Genomic DNA, 19940 nt, shown 5'->3' with positions numbered 1-19940 from the left:
CCCGCTGAAGATCACGCAATTGTTTCAGCAGAAATTAAAACAATTATATAGCGCCACCTCAACTGACGATTCAGGGGAGCTGGAAGCTTTCTTGGACTCCGTCCCACTCCCGGCTCTTGGTCCCAGTTTGATTGATTCGCTGAACCAACCTATTTCCTCTAACGACATAGAGTTAGCTATCCAACAATTGAAAGTTAATAAAAAGCCCGGCCCGGCCGGTTTTACAGCCCTATATTATAAAAAATATGCCCCACTTCTGATACCCCATCTTACCAATTACTTTAACTCCTTGAGAGAAGGTAATAAACCTGGAGAGGCATCATTAATAGCAGCTGTGTCTATGATACCAAAGCCTAATTCCAGGGGTGGGATTCAGCCGGTACGACCCGGTACGGGGTAGCCGTTTACTAAAATTTCTATCTGCCAGAGTTCCGGTAATTGAAAATGGTTACCACGCCCCCGGTCATCGGGCCCCCCCTGGACATTTTGTTCTGTGTTTGCTTCTGCCGAACGCCCGATGCATAACAACACTGTGGTGATTTAAAGATACACCTACAGTGTTGTTAATGCATCGGGTGGACGAAAATGGGCGCTGTACCTTTAAGTTGAGTCCGGCCGGGTGCATCATGGTCCGACTTCTGACGTCACGCTGCTTGTGCTCGCATTTCCTCATTCATTCTGAGCAGAGCAGAGCAGCGTGCAGTGTGCCAGGTCACGTGTCGGCGGGTAAAGTAGGCTGAGGAGGAGGGGGAGGCAGCGGGCTGTCAGGCAGGCAGAGTTACTGAAAGTTACGAGAGTGCACTGCGGCCAGTCTCTCTGAGTCTCTGCAAGTCTCATGAGCAGATGAGGCTTCAGGTGGCTGCGCCTGGCAGTGTGTGGCTGATGAGGGAAGGCGAGTGGGGGCTGCATCCAACAGGGTTCAGTGGGAGGATAGTGGGGAGTGGGACTGCCAGCCCCCACTAGCCTCCCCCCTGGACCCTGCAGCCCCCCAGTCCCCACTAGCCTCCCCTGGACCATGCAACCTCCAGTCCCCACTAGCCTCCCCTCTGGGCCCTGCAGCCCCCAGCCCCCACCAGTCTCCCCTCGGGGCCCCCAGCCCCCACCAGTCTCCCCTCGGGGCCCTGCAGCCCCCACTAGCCTCCCCCCTGGGCCCTGCAGCCCCCACTAGCCGCTGCCTCCCCCTGGACCCTGGAGCCCCCCAATACCCCCCGAGCCTCCACCTGGACCATGCAACCTCCAGTCCCCACTAGACTCCACTCTGGGCCCTGCAGCCCCCAGTCCCACGAGTCTCCCCCTGGACCTTGCAGCCCCCAGTCCCCACCAGCCTCCCCTCTGGGCCCTGCAGCCCCCAGTCCCACTAGCCTCCCGCTGGACTCTGCAGCCCCCAGTAGCCTCCCCCCTGGGCCCTGCAGCTCCAAGTCCCCACTAGCCTCCCCCTGGGCCCTGCAGCCCTGTAGCCTCCCCCTGGGCTCTGCAGCCCCAAGTCCCCACCAGCCTCCCCCTGGGCCCTGCAGCCCTCTAGCCTCCCCCTGGGCCCTGCAGCCCCAAGTCCCCACTAGCCTCCCCCTGGGCCCTGCAGCCCTGTAGCCTCCCCCTGGGCCCTGCAGCCCCAAGTCCCCACCAGCCTCCCCCTGGGCCCTGCAGCCCTCTAGCCTCCCCCTGGGCCCTGCAGCCCCAAGTCCCCACTAGCCTCCCCCTGGGCCCTGCAGCCCCCAGTCCCACTAGCCTCCCGCTGGACTCTGTAGCCTCCCCCCTGGGCCCTGCAGCCCCCAGTCCCACTAGCCTCCCGCTGGACTCTGTAGCCTCCCTCCTGGGCCATCGGGTCCAACCCCCTGCGAATGCAGGTTTACCTAAGGGCAGGCGCACACGGACGATTTTGCTGCGATTATACGGTGCGTATAATCGCAGCAAAGCGGCTGTCCAAAAATATGAATCGTGCCACTGGGCGTGGCTTATTAGTATGGGCGGGGTTATTGAAAATGGGCGTGGCCAAAATTCCGGCCGCCGCGACTTGGAGGACCTGTTGTTAAAAATTTGAATCCCACCCCTGCCTAATTCTGATCAGTTAGTATGGTCTAACTACAGACCAATATCCCTAATTAACATAGACCTTAAAATATTAGCCAAGATTCTATCCCAACGTCTAAACTTGGGTCTGGGAGCCATAATACATAGAGACCAGGTAGGTTTCGTTCCCAAAAGACAAGCATCAGATAATTTAAGAAGAGTCTCTCACCTGTTGAATCATTGCAAACAGCGCAATTTACCAAGCATGTTATTGTCGCTTGACATTAAAAAAGCCTTTGACTCTATTTCTTGGTCTTATCTGTTTGCGGTCTTGGGGTTTTCCTCCTTACTTTCTTACAATGATTCAGGCCCTTTATAGCTCCCCTTCTGCATATGTACGATACAACGGCTTCTCCTCCCCGCGCTTCCCTATTCATAGAGGCACTCGCCAAGGCTGTCCCTTATCACCTATATTATTTCTTTTAGCATTTGAACCCTTGGCGATACATCTTCGACTCAATTCATCCATCCAGAGAGTCACCATAGCATCAGTCCCCCATAAACTTTTCTTGTTTGCTGACGACATGCTGCTCCTCCTAACATCTCCTCGGTCATCCCTCCCTGCCCTACTTCAAACTCTTAATAACTTTGAACACATTTCAGGTCTACAAATTAATCCCTCTAAATCCTATGCTATGAACATCACTCTCCCTTCCTCCACTATCACATTGCGAAAACAGGATTTCCCGTTTCAGTGGACCTCTAACCATTTGGACTATTTAGGAGTGACACTTACTTCAGAGTACGGCTCATTATACGCGGCTAATTATCCTCATATGCTCCGTAAAATTCGATCAATACTCCAGTCATGGGGCAAACTTAACCTCTCCTGGCTCGGCAGAGTACGCGCACTAAAGATGACTATACTCCCTAAATTACTTTATCTATTTCGGGTCCTCCCAGTCTTGGTCCCCACACAATACCTTAAAATAGCTCAGCGAGCGATTAATACCTTTGTTTGGAGGGGGGGTCTCCCTAGGGTTAATAGAGCCACCCTTTATCGCCATCGTCTAAAAGGGGGATTGGGGGTACCAAACCTCTCGAAATATTATCAAGCAGCCCAACTTGGTCAACTGACGTTGTACCACGCCTAATCTGAACCCCCCCTATGGCTAGCTCTAGAGGCCTCAGAACTCCACTTGAGTACCCTAGATACGTTGCTCTGGACTCTCCCAACACACCGGAGAGAAATCACTAACCCCATCATGGTTCACTCTCTCAGAATCTGGGACTCATTAAAATACTCCTCACATTTAATATCTTCATTCTTACCCTTGGCCCCCTTGTGGGGTAATGCCCAGTTCCCCCCGGGAGTGGATTCCCTTAGGGACTTCCGACTATGGGTCGCGGCGGGAATAACGAGAGTTCACCATCTCATCAACGTGGATGGGCTCATCCCATTTTCTGCTTTGAGTGAAAAATACCATCTCCCACCGAGAGAAATATTTCAATACTTGCAACTTAAAAATTTTGTTCAATCTCTACTAAGAAACTCTGCCCCCCCCTATTCCTTCACCCCCTTTGAACAGAGATGCGGCCAAAACCCACATGCTCCAGGTATCATATCCCTTCTTTACTCACACATCAACTCTCCAACCCACAGGCAGTGCCTGGGCTACACCTCTCGCTGGGAGTCTGATATTGGTTCAACCCTGACGGACTCGGAATGGATCCAGATTTGGTCTTCCTCCACTGGAGGCTTGCTTAACACCCTCATGTTAGAGACCAATTACAAAGTACTTACACGATGGTACTTGACCCCAGCTAGAGTGGCGAAGGCAGTCGCTAATTACTCTCCAAACTGTTTTCGGGGATGTAACTCTATAGGAGATATGCTTCATATTTGGTGGCTATGCCCAACGGCTCGAAGGTTTTGGACCAGGGTATACTACTTGATTCTCTCAACAACAAATATCAACCTTAGGAAAAACCCCTGGGAAGCCCTACTAAACAAGCGTATCCCCAATATTTCTAAATATTCCCGAGCCCTTATCACGTTTATTTTCTTAGCAGCCAAACAAACTATAGCCTCGGCTTGGAAAAAACCTGGCTTGGATTTGTCGGGAGTTAAATCTCGTCTATCATGGTACATGGTAAACGAAAAATTATCAGCTATACTCACTGACAAAGTAGAGAGATTCGAACTTACTTGGCTCCCCTGGGCAGAATACGCCAGCCACACCCCTTTCGCTATTCCGGTATCTCGACTATCTAACCGTAGTCCTCAGGCTTCTGATTAAAATTACCCAAATGGGTATGGATTTATTATAACCTCTTCTCGGGTCCCCCTTCCCTTCACCCTCCCCTAACTCTTGTCCCCCCTTTTGTGTATGTTTTTGTCGTTGTTACACTCGTCCTTTGATATGACTCGTCTTAAGTTTATTGCCAGTTACCAGAACATAAATGAAGGACTGTTACCCCCTTGTTATGACGCAATGTACTATATGATAATACTAAAGTTTCTTCTTTTCCTGTATGATATATGCAAACTTCAATAAAAATGTATTGTTTAAAAAAAAAAAAACTGCAGCAAACAGCCCAGTAAGTGACACAACACTGGAATCAGGGTCTCTACCCCTACATTGTGCTCCTCTCAGATTGAGCAGCAAAAACCTGCTGACAGATTCCTTTTAAGCCGCGCTCCTATAATGCAGGAGGAGAATCTGCTTCCACCCCATATGAATATTGTACAAAGTTTCCCGTAAAGTCAATTTTTCTAAATGGAAAGCACAAATGCAGCTCTGTGCAGAAGAGAATGCTGGGAGATTTCAGCTCTAAATTGCAGAATTAAGATTCACACAGTATAAAATTTGCTCTTTGCTCATTTCTTATCTTTTTTTTCTGCAGATATCGAGCAGTGGCCTCCTGGAATCGAATTCAGGGTATTGGGATTCCCGTGTGGAAGGCCATAGAGCTGACGCTGATCTGGGTGGTCGCCATCATTTTGGCAGTTCCAGAAGCTATTGCCTTCAACTTGGTCAATCTGGACCTCAATGGGCAAACCATTCGGGTGTGCATGCTGCCACTGGAACAGTCGCCAGGGTTTATGAAGGTGAATAGCCCAAATTCTATATTTCATGGTCAGGCCTTCCCACTAAACAAGAGCCGAAACGGAGGGATGCTCTGAAGGAACAGCTTCCATTCTCGCAGATTCCAGCCATCTTGGTCATTCTTTTAAATGGCCGCCATGTAATACTGCGGGAGTAATATGGAACCAATCTGGAGACACCAGCTCTGTGCCAGGGGTGCCATATTCTGGATGGGGTTATCTCTGATATGACATCCCCTTCAAATGTACCACCTTGACAGAGTACGTAGGAGGCCACGTCCACCTTTGGGAACATTTTTTCTCTTGCTTGTATTTTTGACTAGAAAGCATTTTTGTAATTGGTTTTCAATACAAACTTTGCCCCATTTACCCTCTATAGCCTCTGTGTTACACTATATATCGCTGGCTGCGATGAGTTAACCGAGAACCCATCAGTGAGCTCGATTTCATGGTCCGTTGGGAGAGTTTCTAACTCTTGTCTTTTTTTTTTCTTTTTTTTAGCTGCTCTCAAATGATTTATGACTACAGATCACATCAAAGGTTAATGTTCTGGGAAACAAAGTGCATATAAAAGCCAAACGGGGCAACATTGTTCATTAAACCAAATTGTAAACATGATTTTTAGCTCCAAATACAAGCATTTAGGTAATAAACTATCCTTAGAGGAAGTCAGTCCATTTAATGCAACTGTATACTGTATTTATAGCATTTACAGCTCCTGTACTGTCCCCAATACTGTCCCCAAACGTTTGGACATCTACAAACTAGAATAACTTAAAGGGCACCTGTCACCCCGTTTTTTCCGTATGAGATAAAAATACTGTTAAATAGGGCCTGAGCTGTGCATTACAACAGTGTATTTTGTGGATTCCCCACCTATGCTGCCGAAATACGTTACAAAAGTAGCCGTTTTCGCCTGTCAATCAGGCTGGTCTGGTCAAAAGGGCATGGTGTCTTCCCCCAGATCTTGCTTAGTTTTCCGTTGGTGGCGTAGTGGTTTGCGCATGCCCAAGGTCCCGAATCCACTGCACAGGGGAGTGCAAAGAGCGCGATGTGCACTATTTCATTGGTGATCGGTGGGGGCGGCCATCTTCCTTTGGTAAGGAAGATCTGGGGGAAGACACCACGCCCATCTGACCAGACCAGCCTGATTGACAGGCGAAAACGGCTACTTTGGTAACGTATTTTGGCAGCATAGGTGGGGAATCGGGGTCCACAAAATACACTGTTGTAATGCACAGCTCAGGCCCTATTTAACAGTATTATTATCTCATACGGAAAAAACGGGGTGACAGGTGCCCTTTAATGTCACGGGTTGCACCTCTAAGCTTTCTTGTATAGGATAAAAGTGAACATTTTTGAATCTTACATATTAGTGTAATGCTTGTGTTCATTTTCTATACTCCTAATAAATAATAACAAAGGACACATTCATGGGTGTTTTTTTATTACTTAAATGCATGAATTTGGGGCTAAAATTAATTTTTACAATTGGGTTTCATTAACCCCTTAACGACCGCCGATACGCCTTTTAACGGCGGCCGCTAAGGGTACTTAATCCACAGCGCCGTTAATTAACGGCGCTGTGGAAAAAGTGTATAGCGCCCCCAGAGTCGGATTTTCTCTGGGGTCTCGGTTGCCGAGGGTAGCCGAGACCCCAGAGAACATGATTCGGGGGGTTTTTACCGACCCCCGAGTTGCGATCGCCGGTAATTAACCGTTTACCGGCGGTCGCAACAAAAAAAAAAAAAACGCGATTTGCCGTTTAATTTCTCTGTCCTCCGATATGATCGCACATCGGAGGACAGAGAAATGTGGTCCCCGATGGCCCCCAATAGCCCCCCAATACTCACCTACCTCCCCCGGTGCTCCTCGTGTCTCCCCATGGGCGCTGCCATCTTTTTTCCGGCACCCGGAAGATCTTTGGGGTCTCGGCTGCCGGGGTTTGCACCGACCCCTGCTTTGCGATCGCCGGTAATTAACAGTTTACCGGCGACCGCAAAAAAAAAAAAAAAAAAAAGCGATCAGTTACTTCTCTGTCCTCTGATGTGATCGCACATCAGAGGACAGAGAAATAGGGGGATTCGGGGACCCTATCATACTCACCCGGGGTCCCTGGGTCCTCTTCTGTCTTCTCCTGCCAGCCGGCTTTTTCATCATGGCGGGCGCATGCGCAGTGCGCCCGCCATCTGCTGCCATCTGCCGGCCGGCAGGAGAAGACAAGTTGGGGCTAAAATTAGGGTTAGGGTTAGGGTTAGAGTTAGGGTTAGAGTTAGGGTTAGTTAGGGTTAGGGTTAGAGTTAGGGTTAGAGTTAGGGTTAGGGTTAGGGTTAGAGTTAGGGTTAGGGTTAGAGTTAGGGTTAGAGTTAGGGTTAGGGTTAGGGTTAGAGTTAGGGTTAGGGTTAGGGTTAGAGTTAGGGTTAGAGTTAGGGTTAGGGTTAGGGTTAGAGTTAGGGTTAGGGTTAGAGTTAGGGTTAGGGTTAGGGCTAAATTTAGGGTTAGAGTTAGGGCTAGGGTTAGGCTACTTTCACACTAGCGTTTTTTGGCTTCCGTCGCAATGCGTCGTTGGAGAAAAAACGCATCCTGCAAAAGTGCTTGCAGGATGCGTTTTTTCTCCATTGGCTTGCATTAGCGACGCATTGCGACGGATTGCCACATGTCGCATCCGTCGTGCGACGGATGCGTCGTGCTTTGGCGGACCGTCGACACAAAAAAAACTACATGTAACTTTTTTGTGCGACGTGTCCGCCATTTCCGACCGCGCATGCGTGGCCGGAACTCCGCCCCCGCCTCCCCGCACCTCACAATGGGGCAGCGGATGCGTTGAAAAAACAGCATCCGCTGCACCCGTTGTGCGGCGCTTACAACGCTAGCGTCGGTATGTCGGCCCGACACACTGCGATGGGCCGAGTACGACGCTAGTGTGAAAGTAGCCTTAGGCTTCTTTCACACTTGCGTCGGTACGGGGCGGTCGCAATGCGTCGGCCCGATGTACTGACGCACGTTGTGAAAATTGTGCACAACGTGGGCAGCGGATGCAGTTTTTCAACGCATCCGCTGCCCAGTCTATGTCCTGGGGAGGAGGGGGCAGAGTTACGGCCACGCATTCGCGGAAATGGCGGACGCGACGTACAAAAAAAAGGTTACATTGAACTTTTTTTGTGACGACGGGGGCTAAAGTTAAGGTTAGGGTTGGGGCTAAAGTTAGGGTTAGAGTTGGGATTAGGATTAGGGTTTGGATTAGGGTTGGGATTAGTGTTACGTTTGGGATTAGGGTTAGGATTAGGGTTAGGGTTGGGATTAGGGTTAGGGGTGTGTTGGATTTAGGGTTTTGATTAGGGTTATGGTTAGGGTTGAGATTAGGGCTGTTTTGGGGTTAGGGTTGTGATTATCGTTAGGGTTGTGATTAGGATTATGGATCGGGTTGAGATTAGGGTTAGGGGTGTGTTGGGGTTAGGGTTGGAGTTAGAATTGGGGGGTTTCCACTGTTTAGGTACATCAGGGGGTCTCCAAACACGACAGCCAATTTTGCGCTAAAAAAGTCAAATGGTACTCCCTCCCTTCTGAGCTCTGCCGTGCGCCCAAACAGTGGTTTACCCCCACATATGGGGTACCAGCATACTCAGGACAAATTGGACAACTTTTGGGGTCCAATTTCTCTTGTTACCCTTGTGAAAATAAAAATTTGGGGGCTAAAAAAATCTTTTTTGTGGGAAAAAAAATATTTTTTATTTTCACTACTCTGCATTATAAACTTCTGTGAAGCACTTGGGCATTCAAAGTTCTCACCACATATCTAGATAAGTTCCTTGGGGGGTCTATTTTCCAAAATGGGGTCACTTGTTGGGGGTTTCTACTGTTTAGGTACATTAGGGGTCTGCAAACGCAACATAACGCCCGCAGACAATTCTATCAAAGTCTGCATTCCAAAATGGCGCTCCTTCCCTTCCGAGCTCTGCCGTGCGCCCAAACAGTGGTTTACCCCCACATATGGGGTACCAGCATACTCAGGACAAATTGGACAACAACTTTTGGGGTCCAATTTCTCTTGTTACCCTTGTGAAAATAAAAATTTGGGGGCTAAAAAAATCTTTTTTGTGGGAAAAAAAATATTTTTTATTTTCACTACTCTGCATTATAAACTTCTGTGAAGCACTTGGGCATTCAAAGTTCTCACCACATATCTAGATAAGTTCCTTGGGGGGTCTATTTTCCAAAATGGGGTCACTCGTTGGGGGTTTCTACTGTTTAGGTACATTAGGGGTCTGCAAACGCAACATAACGCCCGCAGACAATTCTATCAAAGTCTGCATTCCAAAATGGCGCTCCTTCCCTTCCGAGCTCTGCCGTGCGCCCAAACAGTGGTTTACCCCCACATATGGGGTACCAGCATACTCAGGACAAATTGGACAACATCTTTTGGGGTCCAATTTCTCTTGTTACCCTTGTGAAAATAAAAACTTGGGGGCTAAAAAATCTTTATTGTTAAAAAATATATATTTTTTATTTTCACGACTCTGCATTATAAACTTCTGTGATGCACTTGGGCATTCAAAGTTCTCACTACACATCTAGATAAGTTCCATGGGGGGTCTAGTTTCCAAAATGGGGTCACTTTTGGGGGGTTTCTACTGTTTAGGCACATCAGGGGCTCTCCAAACGCGACATGGCGTCCGATCTCAATTCCAGTCAATTTTGCATTGAAAAGTCAAATGGCGCTCCTTTGCTTCCGAGCTCAGCCATGCGCCCAAACAGTGGTTTACCCCCACATATGGGGTGTCGGCGTACTCAAGACAAATTGTACAACAGCTTCTGGGGTCCATTTTCTCCTGTTACCCTTGGTAAAATAAAAATTTGGAGGCAAAAAGATCATTTTTGTAGAAAAAATGCGATTTTTTTTATTTTCACGGCTCTACGTTATAAACTTCTGTGAAGCACCTGGGGGTTTAAAGTGCTCACCACACATCTAGATAAGTTCCTTAAGGGGTCTAGTTTCCAAAATGGTGTCATATGTGGGGGGTCTCTACTGTTTAGGCACATCAGCGGCTCTCCAAACGTGACATGGCGTCCGATCTCAATTCCAGCCAATTCTACATTGAAAAAGTAAAACGACACTCCTTCTCTTCCAAGCTCTGCGGTGCGCCCAAACAGTGGTTTACCCCCATATATGGGGTATCGACGTACTCAGGAGAAATTGCACAACAACTTTTGTGGTCTAATTTCTCCTGTTACCCTTGTGAAAATAAAAATTTGGGGGAAAAAAGATCATTTTTGTAGAAAAAATGAGATTTTTTGTTTTCACGGCTCTACGTTATAAACTTCTGTGAAGCACTTGGGGGTTCAAAGTGCTCACCACACATCTAGATAAGTTCCTTAAGGGGTCTAGTTTCCAAAATGGTATCACTTGTGGGGGGTTTCCACTGTTTAGGCACATCAGGGACTCTCCAAACGCGACATGGCATCCGATCTCAATTCCAGCCAATTCTGCATTGAAAAAGTCAAACGGCACTCCTTCACTTCCAAGCTCTGCGGTGCGCCCAAACAGTGGTTTACGTCCACATATTGGGGTATCGACGTACTCAGGAGAAATTGCACAACAACTTTTGTGGTCTAATTTCTCCTGTTAGCCTTGTGAAAATAAGAATTTGTGGGCGAAAAAACCATTTTTGTGAAAACAAATGCGATTTTTTATTTTCACGGCTCTACGTTATAAACTTCTGTGAAGCACTTGGGGGTTCAAAGTGCTCACCACACATCTAGATAAGTTCCTTGGGGGGTCTAGTTTCCAAAATGGTGTCACTTGTGGGGGGTTTCCACTGTTTAGGCACATTAGGGGCTCTCCAAACGCGACATGGCGTCCGATCTCAATTCCAGCCAATTCTGCATTGAAACAGTCAAACGGTGCTCCTTCACTTCCAAGCTCTGCGGTGCGCCCAAACAGTGGTTTACCTCCACATATGGGGTACCGGCGTACTCAGGAAAAATTGCACAACAAAATTTGTGGTTAAATTTCTGTTTTTACACTTGTGAAAATTAAAAAAAATGGTTCTGAAGTAAAATGTTTGCAAAAAAAAGTTAAATGTTCATTTTTTTCTTCCACATTGTTTTAGTTCCTGTGAAGTACGTAAAGGGTTAATAAACTTCTTGAATGTGGTTTTGAGCAGCTTGAGGGGTGCAGTTTTTAGAATGGTGTCACACTTGGTTATTTTCTATCATATAGACCCCTCAAAATCACTTCAAAGGTGATGTGGTCCCTAAAAAAAACATGGTGTTGTAAAAATGAGAAATTGCTGGTCAACTTTTAACCCTTATAACTCCCTAACAAAAAAAAAAATTGTTTCCAAAATTGTGCTGATGTAAAGTAGACATGTGAGAAATGTTATTTATTAACTATTTTTTGTGACATATCTCTCTGATTTAAGGGCATAAAAATACAAAGTTTGAAAATTGCAAAATTTTAAAAATTTTCGCCATATTTCCATTTTTTTCATAAATAATCGCAAGTAATATCGAAGAAATGTTACCACTAACTTGAAGTACAACATGTCACGAAAAAACAATCTCAGAATCAGCGGGATCCGATAAAGCGTTCCAGAGTTATAACCTCATAAATTGACACTGGTCAGAATTGTAAAAATTGGCTCGGTCATTAAGTACCAAATTGGCTCTGTCACTAAGGGGTTAATGAAAGTTAACAGAAACAATTGCTGTTAGCCCAGAACACATGCATTTAAGCAAAAATGAAAAGTCCATGAAGGCGTCCGTATCCATTAAGTGCATTGTAGGCATCACTGTGCGTCTGGGTCCACGATGTATGAACCTACTAACACTGTAATATCTGTCTGTGCTCCAGTTCTATCAGGAGGTCAAGGTCTGGTGGCTTTTTGGCTTCTATTTTTGCTTGCCCCTGGCCTGCACCGGAGTCTTCTACACCTTGATGTCCAGCGAGATGCTGAGCCTGAAGAATGGGATGAGGATTGCGCTCAATGATCACATGAAGCAGGTAAAGAATGATTTATTGTCATGCTTTGCCTATATAGCACCATTATATTCCACAACACTATAGAGACATTTTCATCACTGTCCCCGTTGGGGCTCACAAGCTACATTCCCTATCAGTAAGTCTTTGGGATGTGGGAGGAAACCGGAGAACCTGGAGGAAAACCCCCCAAACACGAGGAGAACACACAAACTCCTTGCAGATGTTGTCCTTAGTGAGACTTGAACCCAGGACCCCAGTGCTGTAAGGCTGCAGTGCTAACCACTGAGCCACCGTGCTACCCCCTTAGTGGTGATAGATAATTTTCCAAAATGTGCACGGGATGGAGCTTAATTAAAGGCTAAAGGGCTATTTCGATTTTGGAAAAAAACCATGGCTGCAGTTGGTTGTAAAAAAAAAAAAAAAAAGAGCCTTTCTCACCACCCCCAGGTCTCTAATGCAGCTCCTATTGTCTGATATATGCGCTGACGTGACAAGGGCAAGCCTGTAACTAGAGATGAGCAAATATCATTGACTCACTCCTTAGCTATAGTGCTTGCCGAAAAAACTTCAGCGGGAATGTGTAATGGATACCTAAGGTCCTGCACATGAGGAAAGAGACATAGCAAATCAGTAGAACTATACTACATTTCTAATTGGAGGTATTTGCTAATATTATTATTATTACACCTACTACAATTTGGGACAGGACCTTGGAGATGGGAATACCTCTTTAAGCCTAGTTATAAATAATTTTCTCCTACCATTAATACGGAATAAGAAAAAAAATTGGAACACTTTTAATGTTAGAGATAGAAGGACCAACAAAATTATTAAAATTAGGGGTTGGGGTGTTCCACTTGTAATATCCCTAAATATGTTTTATCAACTCACTAAAAGAAGAGTGAAATTGGCTTTAAAGGGTTGTTCATTTATTTGAATATATTTGGGAAATGATTTAGTGGCAATTACTAATGTATAAGTATTACAGGTTCTCCTCCTCCCTCGCAGACTGCACTGCTCTCCATGGAGGATCATGTGACCGGTCCTGTCCATCAGCCTCCTCCAATGGGAAAACATTTCAAATGAGAAAGCTGCTTTCCAATTGGAGGAGGCGGACGTACAGGACGGGTCACATGATCCTCCCTGGAGAGCAGTGCAGTCTGCGAGGGAGGAGGAGAACCTGTGAAGCCTGTAAGACTTGGTTGACTGTAATATGTTTTTTTTAGAGGAGAGAAGTGGCCAAGACGGTGTTCTGCCTGGTGGTGATCTTCGCTCTGTGTTGGTTGCCTCTTCATGTGAGCAGCATATTGAAGAAAACCGTGTATGATGGAACTGATCCACACAGATGTGAGCTGCTCAGGTACGATTCCAACTCTACGGACACACACTGGCTTCACATCCGAACAAAAACATACAACACATCTTCCAAATCTGCAGACTGGGAGTTCTCAATATAAAGTCATGACAAAATCTAAGTACACCCTTTCTGAATTCTATGATTTTAAGTATCTGGTCATAATTTTTTTAAAAATCTGGTTCTTAAAAAGATTTTTTGTTTGTTTATTTTTTAACATAAATGCAAGTATTTAGTTAAAAAAATTATTTTTGCAATTGAAATTCATTCAACAATTACCACCATTTGGCTTTTACAGGCTCATTGTTTCCCAGCACATTGATGTGGTCTGTGGTCATAGATCAGCTGAGAGGAGATCAGAAAAAGACGGATATAAGAGTTAGAAACTCTCCAATCAGACTGTGAGAATGAGCTCACTGACAGATTCTCAGTTTATTCATTCTACAGTCATCAATATACAGTACAGCACAAAGGCTATAGGAGGCAAACTGTGACGATTTTAATGAAACCCAATTGCAAAAATAATTTTTTAGCCCCAAATACAAAAAAAAAAGAAATTTGTCCTCAAAGATGGACATAACTCTACCTAAACAAATGGCCACAAAAATTATACAATGTAGGGCCAAAATTCATCCAGAATGATGTGAGGTACTGATAATGTCATACAGAAAGATTACTTCACGTTTTTGCTCCAAAAGGTGGTTCTGCAAGCTCTAGATTCATGGGGTGTACTTAATTTGTTACACACCCCCTTTGCATTTTGGCCTAGATTTTGGTAAACAAGTAACGACGACACGGTGTGATTTGTCATGTGTTGTTCATCTGAGGCTGCGGTTACCTCATTTCTAATGAAGGTCCTAGAAGCGACAGACGATGAGTCAAGTCTTGGTCACATTTAGGTTTTTTTTATACAAAATTCAGCATTTTGTTTACTTCTCTAATTTTCTTCTCTAATTTTCTTCATTCAGCTTTTTCTTGGTGGTGAATTACATCGGGATCAATATGGCCTCGCTGAATTCCTGCATAAACCCAGTGGCACTCTACTTTGTCAGCAGAAAATTCAAAAACTGTTTCCGGGTAAGATGATAATGCCATTATCAAGATATATATCATTGGATGGTGTGTGGGGAGCAATCCGGGCACTTGCCCAGGGCCAGAATCTATAAATGGGGTGCCCTGCTTCTGCTGTCCCACAAGTCTATGAAATCAGCAGGTGGGCAGTTGCCTCTCTGATTCTTAAGTCTGAAGACACAGCGCCCCCAGAGAGAGTGGTCAATGCACCTCTGATACGGTATGGCAGTCGTCGGGAGTGGACCTCTGATGCGGAGTGCCAGAGGTTGTGAGTGCACCTCCGATGTGGAGTGGCAGTGGTCGGGAGTGGACCTCTGATGCGGAGTGCCAGAGGTTGTGAGTGCACCTCCAATTTGGAGTGGCAGTGGTCAGGAGTGCACCTCCGATGCGGAGTGGCAGAGGTCGGGAGTGCACCTCTATCAACTCTCCTCATGTCTTGCTGTGCCACTGTGGTACTGTTTGGCACTAGGACGTAGTGCACATAGCAGCGCCCATCAGGACCCAGTACAGCGCCTACATTGTCTTTACACCTGTTGTGAATGACGAAAGTGAATGCAATGTAGATGTATTGAGGGGGCCCTACTTTGAGTTTTGCCATCACCAAAGTTTGTGTAAAACTAATGCTGGTATTACTGAGCAGTTTTACAATAGTTATATTTCTTAAAGGGGACAAATTCACTGGATTTTTCTAACTGAAACTGAGCTTATCTGCCAATCAGTGATGCTCCACTGATTATTGAAAAGTTTTTCTTTTTTTTCTGTGCCCTTCTGTTCCAAAGTTATGACCCCAACTGGTGAAAACTTTCTCTTCAAACAACTGGGCGTATACCACAAAACTTCTGTGTGGGCGATTGCTTTTTCTCCTCCAATCAAATCATGGCCGCGCCCACAGAGTAGTTCTGTGGTATACGCCCAGTAGGTAGAAGGGAAAAGGTGCTTCTCGATTACAGAGGGGCATAACTTTGGAACGGAGAGGCTCAAAAGAAAAAGAAAAACTGTTCAAGATTCTGTGGAGAAACACCAATGAGAGGAGGACCTTAAGTATCCATGGTTACGACCACTGATATAGTGACAGTTAGCTAGTTGCTAGTGCTCATAACCATAGATACCTAAGGTCCTGCAATGCCTGCACATAAGGAGATATAGTGAATCAGAAAAACTAGACATTTCTAATTGGAGATATTTGCTAATATTATTACTACACCTACTACATATTGGGATAGGATCTTGTAGATGGGAATAACTCTATAATTATATATTAACCATTTGTTTGTTTCCCTAGTCTTGCCTTTGCTGTTGGTGCCACAGGCCCAGCCTCGCGATCACACCCATGGATGAGAAAGGTTCTGGAGGAAAGTGGAAAGCCAATGGCCACGACCTGGTCCTGGATCGAAGCAGTTCTCGTCTTACAAACAAATACAGCTCTTCCTGAAGACGAGATGAAATACCCTTATATGACGGACCCAGAGGCCCATTTTCTACCCTACTGCTCACTGAAATCCAAAATGTCCCGCAGTGAGCGCTCTCTCTGTGTAAGGTGGTTCCCATTTCTTCTGGACCATTACATGGAACTGTACCCAACCAGTTACCAAGCTCGTTAAAATCTGGCATAAATCTGAAGGCTTGGTGTAAAGTTGGAACTGATAAAATCTAATATTTGGTGTATAGCAGGCTGACAGGAGTCCTTACAAGATGGAAATTGAACATTTTTGTACAGAAGTACATTCAGAAGTTCTCCTTTAGGAGCAAAAGTTCTTCCAAGCTTCTTACTTACCCAAGATTGCTCAGGGTAAGGAGGCAACTTTTGCTCTTACTGTCCCAGGAGGTCACTGGGGAGGACACTCCAAACACTGCCATTAACATTTATCATGTAATATAGTCTTATTTTTCTCATAGGCTTGTGACTGGGTCACGTATTGTTTGTATATTTTCGATGCCACTAATGTTATGCTCCCGTATCCTCATATATAGCTGGAATATATCATCATTTGGTGATGGGTGGGAGGATTCAACCTGCAAAACCCGGTGGACAAATGTGCCGTCATGCTGGGAAACATTTACTCTATGGATGTGTTGCTGTACCGGATCCCTACTCATTATAAAGCAAATTCTAACAATATCCCAACATGACATAGGAAAATCCCTTTAAATGCAACTTTGATGGTGGGGGTGCCCGCTGTGTTATACAGCTGTGACCATTCTCCAAGAGTAGCGATCAGAGTGAGCTCTAATTGCTGCTGCTCTGGTAAACGAGTATCTAATTTGCTGACCCCAAAATAAAGAAGACCTTACTCAGCCATTCTATCAACCAGAGGCAATAAGTAGTCGAATTTCACCAGCTTGACGTAGTTAATGTACCTTTTACTTTTTTTTTTTTTTACTAGTATGATGTAAAGACCTGCAAGTAATAGTTCATATATTATAGTATCATAATACTGTCTGGCCCGTGATGGGTGTGTGTATGTCTTAATATTATTATATTAAAAGATTTTTTTTTTGTAAAAAAAAAAAAAAAAAAAAATACTAAGACTTTGGACTATGTAAGAGATTTTTGTTCATAGTTTATTTTACTTATTTTATTTATATAGCGCCATTAATTCCACAGCGTTCGGACCTATCCTTATATGCTTACAATCTACATTCCCTATCAGTATGTCTTTGGAGTGTGGGAGGAAACCGGAGAACCCGGGGGAAACCACGCAAACACGGGGAGAACATACAAACTCCTCGCAGATGTTGTCCTTGGTGAGATATGAACCCAGGATCCACAAACAACGATAGCTACCGAGCAAGGAGTCTTCAATAACTGTCTAGTACAGTGACAGGGAAGGCTGTCCTGGGGCGCTGGAGGACGTTGGTTCCATTAGAGTTGAGCAAAAAAAAAATTAGTGCAGCCCTAGTCCACCGTCCAGCCCTTCGCAGTAGTTGGATCTGATTAGTTTTCACTTCTGTGCCCGTCATTCTCGTCAGTACATCGCCTAGTAAGTGCAAGAAAAACCTGGGATGCCGGACTGAGGAACAGTGAAGACTTTCTGTTTGCTGCTGCCACAGAGAACCGGCCAGTGCAATTATCTTTCTCAACTCTACCTTCCATACATCCTTATCACTGAAATTCCGCTATGCCAAGAGATTGCACACACATAACGCTACATCATAGCTCTAGGACGAGCAAATATGTTAAACATATGCATCAGGCTCAATTCACACCATAATACAGGGTTCAGGACTCCAGGTGTTATAAAACTACAACTCCCAGCATTCCCTGAAAGTCTCAAGCTGTGGGTGGTGCACGGATCTATTTATCCTACAGAGATCTGCTGTGCCAGTGAAGAGAAATCTAAATGTAAAGGTAACATGCAAATCAGGCTGGAAGTGCACTGGGGGCGTGTCACTGCACTTGGAAGAAGTCAATCAAGTGCATTGACACGCCTTCCGAGTATTTGCATATGGCTTTCATTTATCATGACTAGCACATCAGATCTCTGCAACAATTTTATTTTTATTTTTAACCGGGGGCCCATGGAGCCATTACTTCCATATTTAAACACTTGCTGACAGTTTCCCTTTAAATGGATTGTCCACTTATCCCTATTTTTTTTTGTTAGAAGTGTCAGCCAGGTATCCAGCAACAACATAAATATTCCTAGAGCGCCCCCACAGGATAAAGGCAGTATTACAATTCCCAATAAAACCATGGTATATTTGTCATGCATAGATATGACTGATCTCTAATAGCCAGAAATGTTTTCAATATCTCTAGTTATATAGAAGGTCTGAGCAGTATTAAGGGTTTTCTAACTGATCAGATGCTTATTTTTACTCCACCATGTACAGGGAATAGCCACCTGTTTACCCAGGGTCGCAGTTCACAGCCCTCTTCTATCGGATTGCTTTCCATCTGATCAGACACGAGCTGCTGACTCACCACCGCCATGTGCGCACTCTTTAATCTATTACCTGGGAGGAAATGCTCCACGGAATGAAAGCATAAGCATCTTCACAGCCGTCTGGAAAACTTTTCAAAAGCATCTTTGTGGCTCGGACACAAGTTAGAATCCAAGGTTATTGGATCTCAAAGCTTCAGACTGCGTCCTAACTGAAGAAAGAGCTTTACTGTGTGGAGAACACGGTGCGAAGACAGAAGCCCACGTCTAAATCAGAATTAGAAACCAATGCGGCGGCAGCTGCTTACAGGGAAGCCTCATCAAAAAATTACAGGGAAGCCTCATCAAAAAATTACCTATTGGTTAAATCAGAGGGATTTTATAATAATAATAAAAAAAAAAAATGTTGGTATTTGTTTTTCCAAATCTATATTAAAAAAAAAAAAAAACTTGCAATTTTCACACTGACCACTGAGGCTTTTTTAGACTCATACTTCCTTTTAGTTTCAGGAAACAACACATGTACATAGGCTCAGGGACCATTATAGCCATCTTTGACACTGAAACGTTTAATGAGCGTGTGCAAAAGTCACTGTAAAGGAAGGAGATGTGAAAACCTTGCCAGTCTTCATCCCAACCCTAACCCATCTCTTCAACCTATCACTAACATCTGGTGTTTTCCCCTCAAGCTTTAACCCCTTAATGACCGCCAATACGCCTTTTAACTGACCTGCGATATAAGAGAATAGCATCCACACACAGGTGACAATCCAGCAGCTGCTGGCTGTACACTATAGATGACAACTTGCTGCATTAGCCACGATCACTGTTTGCACCATCCAAATCTGTTTAACCCCTTAGATGCTGCTGTCAATGACTACATCATATAAATGGTTAACAGAGTGTGGGGGCTTCCTCTTTATCCCCATTGGCACTCTGAGACCATGATTGTGAGGTCCTAATGTTTGTCATGGCAATTCACGGCAAAATAGCGGCCTTAGTGTCTGATGGCTGTTGTAACCTGTTCAGAAGTCAACAACATTTAGGTGGTAAAAATACACATTTTCATTTCTGTCATGCCACTTTGCATTAATTCCTGAAAATCACCTGAAGGGTTAATAAACTATTTGATAGAAGTTTTCAATATGTATATAAATATAAAGTCACTTCAAACATGGATAGGTCCCTAAAAAAAGAAATTTTGAAAATTTCCTTGAAAAAATGAAAAATTACTGATACATTTTTTAAATATCCTAAAATGATAACAAAATAAAAGAACATTTTACAAATGATGCTGATGTAAAGCAGACATGATAGAAATGTTATTTATTCATGTTTTGCTGTGGTATGACTATCTGAATTAAAGGGATAATCATTCAAAGTTTGAAAATTGCAAATTTTTTAACATTTTCTCAAGTTTCTAATATTTTTTATAAATAAACACAAAACATATTGACCTAAATTTACCATCATCATAAAGTATAATGTGTCATGAAAAAAACAATCTCAAAATCACTGGGATTTGTTGAAGCC

The 19940-nt window shown here is 44.7% G+C and overlaps 1 protein-coding gene across 1 annotated transcript in view; it reads left to right on the top strand.

Moving 5' to 3' along the window:
- LOC143805779 (endothelin receptor type B-like) overlaps window positions 1-17065 on the top strand; it is a 49045-nt gene extending 31980 nt beyond the window's left edge. Inside the window, exons 4-8 of the mRNA XM_077285437.1 lie at window positions 4915-5119; window positions 11970-12119; window positions 13325-13458; window positions 14421-14529; window positions 15806-17065. Coding sequence (XP_077141552.1) covers window positions 4915-5119; window positions 11970-12119; window positions 13325-13458; window positions 14421-14529; window positions 15806-15955 — 748 coding nt within the window. The 3' untranslated portion in view covers window positions 15956-17065. The remainder of the gene's footprint in view (window positions 1-4914; window positions 5120-11969; window positions 12120-13324; window positions 13459-14420; window positions 14530-15805) is intronic.
- Window positions 17066-19940: the final 2875 nt, after the last annotated feature.

This window comes from Ranitomeya variabilis, chromosome 2, assembly GCF_051348905.1.
Source record: "Ranitomeya variabilis isolate aRanVar5 chromosome 2, aRanVar5.hap1, whole genome shotgun sequence".
Classification (NCBI taxonomy): domain Eukaryota; kingdom Metazoa; phylum Chordata; class Amphibia; order Anura; family Dendrobatidae; genus Ranitomeya; species Ranitomeya variabilis.
Note: the sequence above shows the minus strand (reverse complement) of the source record. Positions and strands in the feature narration are given on the sequence as shown.